A 7,599-nucleotide genomic window follows, 5' to 3' on the forward strand; every position below is an offset into this window, starting at 1 on the left:
TATATATATATATATATATATATATATATGTATGTATGTATATATATATTTATGTATGTATATATATATACACACACACACATTATATATACATGTATGTACACACTGTATATATATGTATATATGTAAAATATATATATACATATATATACCTACACATATGCATATATATTCACAATTATACATACAGATATGCATATAACTAAATACAAAGCGATGATTAGAAAAAAACAAAGTATTTTTTAACCATCTTTAGAAATTAAGTTGTCCTCCAAATGCTCGCACATCTTTTTTTTTTTTTTTATGTCCACTTTTTTTTAAATTCATTTACAATTGAAAATATGTTTTTGGCTCAAAAAGCACAAACCCTTACTGCCTATTTTGTGTATGACGGAGATGATTACATGTTAGAATATATTTTTTCTGTAGTATCCCAGTTGTTTCAACGTCACTGAATATAAAAACATGCAACATATAATCAATTTAAAACAATCAAAACAAAAATTAAACATTTTAATGTAACTCATGCATTTCTTGTTCGTGTCTTTGAGGTCACAGCTTCAGCCAAGCTGCCTGCAAACATCCATAAATGTCTCTCTTGAGCCTGTTCATGATGGAAAAGCACTTCTGGATTTACCATGACATCCTGGTTGCTTCCCATCAGTGTTTGCTTCCTCGTTTTTAACATGGGAAACTGAATGCCCCTTCCTCCCATTCAGCATCGCATGTCAGCTCATACTTTGAAATAACAAGGAACAAGGATGAAATCTCCTCGGGGAAATACTAACCTCATCACTGCTCAAAATTTGGTTTCTATTTCTGTCTCATGCGTTACAGGGACTTTTGTACTTTGTAGTGACTAATACTTTCACTTCTCTAAACATTGAAAGTTTTGTAAAACTCTTGTTCTTTGCATTCCTCCTGCTTCCTTTTCATGTCAACCAGGACAAAACACCATATAGATCATTTAATATTTGAATATTTAGGAGCTAGCAAAACCTTTATGTACCAATCAACTTACTGCTGTAAAAGTAAACCACATTTTTCTGTAGTCCTGACATGTTTAGATCATTTCCCCTTCAGTCTTTTCTCCTCTACTGTTAATTTTCCATCCATCCTTCCATTTTCTTTACTCGCTTTCACCTTTCCGTGTCCTGGGGCGCTGGTGCCTAGCTACATCAGTCACTGTGCAAGAGACGAGGTACACCCTGGACAGGTTGCAAGTCCATCAGAGGACTACACAGAGACAAACAATTGTTTACTCTTTCACACACCTAGAGACAATTTAGAGTTATTAATTAACCTAACATGAATGAAAACCTACATAAGAACAGGGAGAACGTGCAAACTCCACCCATAAACCAGCTGGATGCAATTTTTTTACTTTCTTGCCGTGAGGCCTAAACGCTTATCACTGTTCCACTGTGCTGCCCACACAGTTTTTATTTATTTTATTAAGTAAATGCATAACAATTCTCTGAAATCGGAACGTGACATCTCCCCCTGACAGAGTTCAGCTAACTGTTTATAAAGGATTTTTCCAGGGACAAGTATTCCCTCCAGGTTGTATGCCTTGGCTTACAAAATGATGCTTTCCAGATGCTCTAAAACCCTCGTGCATATTTGTCTTCCCATGAAATATTTTCAGATTCTCCGCTCTGTTTCCCATTTACTGATAAAGTAGGTAATACAATTTCAAGACGTTCTCATTTTTTGTGTATGTTTGTTGCAGCAAACCCAGGCTTGTGCCTACAGGAACCGTGCATTACCATAGCTGGTTCGGTCATGGGAGCCCTGGACAGGACTGTAGACCCCTGCCATGACTTCTACAACTTTGCTTGTGGGGGCTGGGTGAAGAACAACCCTCTCCCGGAGGGGAAGTCCCGCTGGGGACCTTTCAGCAACCTGTGGGAACACAATATGCTTGTAATGAAGCGTTTATTAGGTAACAGTCTTTAACCCTGGGCAGAGACTCACTGTGCCTTTTCTCAGCACATTTTCCAAGGCCTGCGTTTCCCCCAGTGACCTTGTTTATCTCATATCTCTACTTGAGCAGAAAACACAACATTAAAGGGTTTAAGCAAGGCTGAAGAAAAATCCCAGCGATATTATCAGGCCTGCATGAATGAGACTAAGATCGAGGAATTAGGAGCTAAGCCTCTACAGCAGCTAATCACCCAGGTGTGCTGTTTTACAAGCAGTCAAACTTCAAACTAATTCACAATCTTAATATTTTATGTCCATTAAAATGTCTGAGCATCGCTAAGTTTTTGTGTAATTCCTCCTGTCTGCTTCAGATAGGAGGCTGGGCTCTGACTGAACCCTGGGACAAAAACAACTTCCAACAAGTTCTCCGGACGGTCTCAGCCAGTTTACGCACTTCTCCTTTCTTCACGGTGTTTGTCAGCACGGACTCCAAAAACTCCAGCAGTAACATCATACAGGTACGCTTCATTATTTTTTTAAAAATTATTGTACGTATTTATTTAAATAAAGCCGTGTGTGTCTAAAAATTATCCCGTTTGATTTAAAAAAATAGTTGATTACCTTTTTGCCACAGTGGCTTCTCTAGACGGATTCTTTATTTTATGTCATGAGACAGACATTTGGAAGTCTGTGCTTTTATCCCACATGCTCACAACACATGAATGAAAACAACAGATTGTGTGTGAATGTCATGGAGGGGGCAGAAACTCATCAAATATGTCTCTTACCTGTAGGTGGATCAGTCCAGCCTGGGACTACCCTCACGGGATTACTACCTCAACAAAACAGCAAATGATAAGGTATTTTTAATTCACCTAGATGTTGAATTAAAAAGTTTATTTATTCAGAAAAAAAAAAAAAAAACAGATAACGTGCATTTTCTGTGAAAACGAATGTGTTGCACGACTGCTGAAATTCACTGAAAAAGCCGAAACTGAACTGTTAAAGCTAAAAGAAGCAGAACGTTAGCTAAAAAGTCAAGGAAGTAACATGCTTGTTAAAAGCAAAACAGTGCCTAAATGAAGGTTCAAGTTTCTTTATTGTTGATCCATCACATGTTGTACATGAGGCGGAACAAAATTGTGTACTCAAGCTCCCAGTTACACCCAAAACTAGCTAAAAAATACGGTATAAAATTAAACAGTATATAAGGATCTAAGATATATGCTAGGAACTAATAACATAAAATAATACGGTGTATGAAACAGCAGCACGAACATGAGTCTGCAGTGAGCAGATGGGTATGAATACAGCAGCATAAGGGCAAGAGATCAGCAGCATGGATAATCAGCAGCACAGATAAGTCACATATCACCAATTAAAGTGGCATTACAGTGATTTTATTTAAAAAAAAATTTAACACTGATTATCCTGGTTAGGGGTTTATGAGTCTAACAGCCTCAGGGTAGAAGCTGTTCTTCAGTCTAGTGGTTCTACACTTAATGCTCTTCAACCTCCTGCCTGAGGGGAGTGGGGCAAAAAGTGTGTGTGTGCTGGGTGAGTGTGGTCCTTCATAATGCAGGTGGCCCTCTTCCTGCATCTGGAGGTGTAGACGTCTGTGATGGTGTGGAGACTGACACGAACAGACTTCTGTGCAGCCTTCACCACTCTCTGCAGAGCTTTTCTTTCTGCAGCTGTGCAGCCTCCGTGCCACACGTTGATGCTGGAGCAATTGTGCATCTAAAATATAAAATGTGTACCAAATGTACCTAAAAATAACAAAACACTACATAAAGAAAGTAGAGCACTAGCTGAAAGCTAAAAGTAGCATAAAACGACAAAAACAGAGCAAGTTTGCTGAAGCAGATTTCAAAGACAACAATGTTTCTGAGCAACTATTGCAAAGTTTATTACAGTGGGAAAATATTTGTAAATAAAGTTTAATCTTTTGAAAAGCATGAAAGTATCAAAAACAAAAGCCAGAGCCCTAATATCCTGAATGAGTTTAATGCTTTGATAGGTAACTATAGAAACTGTTATGAAAAAAAATATATATATATATATCTTTATCAAGAGAAGATATTTCAGCTTCAGGAAGGAAACTGTATAAAAGTGTGTAGCTGCATAGTTCAGAATTACTGTTGAAGTTGCATTTATTTATACACACAAACCTCAACTACATATCCACTGTCTGCCTCTTCACAGTATCTGACAGCATACCTCAACTTCCTTGTGGAGTTAGGTGTTCTCCTGGGGGGCTCAGCGGAGACGTCTCGGACGTTGATGACAGAGATCGTGGACTTTGAAACCACACTTGCCAACATCACCGTGCCTCAGGAGGAGAGAAGAGATGAGGAGCTCATTTATCATAAAATAGAGGCCAAAGACCTGAAAGTGAGTCACTGTCAGCTTGAAAAGCAGCCACGGTTATCCATAGCTCTACAAAACACTTTTTTTATTGTGTTTGATGCATTGTAGTAAATAGAAGTGAGTGAAGCTGAAAAATGTGTAGATTAATACAAAAACAGCACAAGAAAACCACAAACTTTTTCCCCACTGTGTGACTTCTGCATGTTTTGGGGGGATTTTATCTTTTGCCTTTCCAGACTCTGGCTCCTGCAGTGGACTGGATGCCTTATCTCTCCGAAGTATTCACACCAGTGCCGATAAACGAGTCAGAGCCTGTGGTTGTGTATGCCAAAGAATACCTCCAGAAAGTGTCTGACATCATAGCTACCACAAATAAAAGGTGAAGTAATAGGTCATTTTATTCGTTTTTCATTGATATTCAAAAAACAAAACTGCATACACACAAATCATTGAACTGAAAGGCCAGTAGGTTTGTGTTCAGTCTGCATTAAAGGCAGTGCAAAAAGCATTTTGATGTTGTCTCTTGCAGCCTTCTCAACAACTACATGATAATGAAGGTGGTGAGGAAGATGGTTTCTGTCTTAGACCAGAAGTTCCAGGATGCAGAGCAGCATTTCCTTGAAGTCATGTATGGAACTAAAAAGGTATAGAAATGTATATTTAAACTTTTCTCTGTAACTCTATTTTAGCGTGGCAATTACAGATAATAAAATTAAAAAAATACAGAAATAAGATCAAGCAGATAAAAACTAAAATAGGCTGCAATGTTGCAAGCCGAAGTTTGTGTTGCGTTATTTTACTAACTTCATTTTTCTGCACGCAGACAAAAGAAATACACCAACTGAGAAGCAGAGCTTTCCTTTCATAAGATTTGCACGTTGCAAAGTGATAAGAAGTAACACTGAGGCAAAACAAAGGAATGAAACGGGAAACAAATTGCATGAATGTGCCAACCACACTGTATCTGTTGTAGCTTTGAAAAATATCAGACAGGATTTGAAATGATGAAAATATAATTACCGTTCTTTTCTGCCTAGAACTCCTCTCAGTAACGAGTTTTTATGCACACACACAACTGCATGAAAACAGATACGTGTGCAGTATGTTTGCACAGAAACTTATATCATGAGCCAGTGGGTGGATTTTAGTGAAACCCAGAAAGTAATCATTGGATGGACATGTACAACTGATTAACTTTTGGAGTAAACTCTATTCAAGATGGCCACCACAGTTAAGCAACCTTAGCAAACACAAACATGCTTATGAGGCTCAACAAATTATACAGATATTGACCTAGGAGTTGGTGTAGTAGCAGGTGAGACTGATCTCCAACACATATTTTATTTTTAGCCATATAAATCACATCTTTTTACATAAATTTGCAAGTCCTGCGACTTATACACTGAAACGACTAATATACGTTTTTTTCCATATTTATAAACCAATTTTTGGCTGATATCTGACGATTTCATTCATTCTGACATGGAAAATATTGAACACTACCATTTTCAGCCACTAGAGGGCCCTTGAGCAATATGGCAAGCCAAGTGTCTCATTAATAGGTTAAAGTGGCTATTAATGAGACACTTGGCTTGCCATACTAAGCCACCTTCATCTCGCTCAGGAACTCCTGAAACAAACGTCAAATCAGCCGCATTTCGCCGCGCCGCCCAGGTGAAATGCAGCTGATTTGACCGTTAAATTAAAATGTCAAACAAACAAATAATTGTTTTTAGGTGGTTATCTTGGTAAATTTCAAAGAAATGCACAGCGAGTCCTCCCTCTTCGCGCTCCCACAGCCGCGAATCGGCTTTTGAAATGCAGCTGATTTGACCATTAAAGTGCATTTATTAAGGAAAAGTTAGACTGAGACACACCTTTGCTATAATTTTGAGAAACAAATAATTGTTTTGAAGTGTTAATCTTATTAAATTCTAGTTAAAGTTCTCCCGTGCACGCTCTCGCGGCAGCCATTTGGCAGCCAATCGATTTTTGGCACAACATGTTTCCAGGTGGTCAGCAGTGACGCATAATAGATGCGACTTACACAGCGAAGCGACTTATTTATGTTTGTTTCCACTTTATTAAACGTATTTGGACTGATGTGACTTATACGGCGGTGCAACGTCTACGGCGGAAAGTACGGTACTCTGAGAGCACATTAGATCTGTTTCAAAACTTTGCCCACGAATATTAGAGTTAACTCTGTCTCTCGGTTAAAATATTTTATAAAACTATGCTTACATTTTGAGAAAAAAGCTCAAGCCAGATCCAATTTGAGCTGTGTTTGGTGTGGGGCCGGTGGATGTACAACTGTCAGATACCCAGGCCAGAATGATTCGTTTTGTGACCTTGATGGCACGGAGGCTGGTTTTGTTATGTTGGAAACAGAAAACACCACCCTCTCACCGGGCTGTAATGAAATACATAATGGGACATTTAAAATGGGAGAAAATTAAATATTTATTAAAGAGAAAAGCAGACATGTTTAACTCAACTTGGCAGTCTGTTATAAATCATTGGAATACAAATACGTAACATTAATATAGTGCAGCGATGTATCTGTCACCCTCTGAAGTTCGTTGTTTGAGCTGTTGTTCTTTGCTTGCATTTTTTTTTTCTGTTTTGAAAAGAAAAACCACAATATAAAGAATTTTTTTTAATGATTAGATTTAAATTAAGCTTTCAGAAAGTCATCAGATGTACATCTACAATTGAAAAACATATTGAGTTGATTCAAGTCAAGATGGCCGCGACATCAGCAACACTAATGTGGCTCCAACTCGGTCAACTTTACAGATATTGACCTAGTGTGATTGCCACAGGTTGTACTTATGTAACTTTTATTTGCTGCAATGGAAGCAAAGTTTTTTTGCAAAAAAATTCAGTGGAAACACTTTGGATCGCTGGACACAAATACAGAACAGAATAGAATAGAATAGAATAGAATAGAATAGAATAGAATAGAATAGAATAGAATAGAATAGAATAGAATAGAATAGAATAGAAAATAATAAAATATAATAGAAAATAATAGAATAGAATAGAATAGAATAGAATAGAAAATAATAAAATAGAGTAGAAAATAATAGAATAGAATAGAAAATAATAGAATAGAATAGAAAACAGTATAATTTAATAGAATTGAATAGAATAGAAAATAATAGAATAGAAAAGAATAGAATAGAATACAAAAAATAGAATAGAATAGAATAGAATAGAATAGAATAGAATAGAATAGAAAATAATAGAATATAATAGAATTGAAAATAATAAAATAGAATAGAAAATAATAGAATAGAA

At 36.9% G+C, this 7,599-nt stretch overlaps 1 protein-coding gene across 1 annotated transcript in view; it reads left to right on the forward strand.

The window, feature by feature from the left end:
* Window positions 1–7,599, forward strand: part of ece1 (endothelin converting enzyme 1) — a 24,863-nt gene that overhangs the window by 6,035 nt on the left and 11,229 nt on the right. Inside the window, exons 2-9 of the mRNA XM_037679098.1 lie at window positions 1,174–1,201; window positions 1,733–1,945; window positions 2,057–2,181; window positions 2,298–2,444; window positions 2,721–2,786; window positions 4,132–4,320; window positions 4,533–4,675; window positions 4,826–4,940. Coding sequence (XP_037535026.1) covers window positions 1,174–1,201; window positions 1,733–1,945; window positions 2,057–2,181; window positions 2,298–2,444; window positions 2,721–2,786; window positions 4,132–4,320; window positions 4,533–4,675; window positions 4,826–4,940 — 1,026 coding nt within the window. The remainder of the gene's footprint in view (window positions 1–1,173; window positions 1,202–1,732; window positions 1,946–2,056; window positions 2,182–2,297; window positions 2,445–2,720; window positions 2,787–4,131; window positions 4,321–4,532; window positions 4,676–4,825; window positions 4,941–7,599) is intronic.

This window comes from Nematolebias whitei, chromosome 7, assembly GCF_014905685.2.
Source record: "Nematolebias whitei isolate Nwh7 chromosome 7, NemWhi1, whole genome shotgun sequence".
NCBI classification, from domain to species: Eukaryota; Metazoa; Chordata; class Actinopteri; order Cyprinodontiformes; family Rivulidae; genus Nematolebias; species Nematolebias whitei.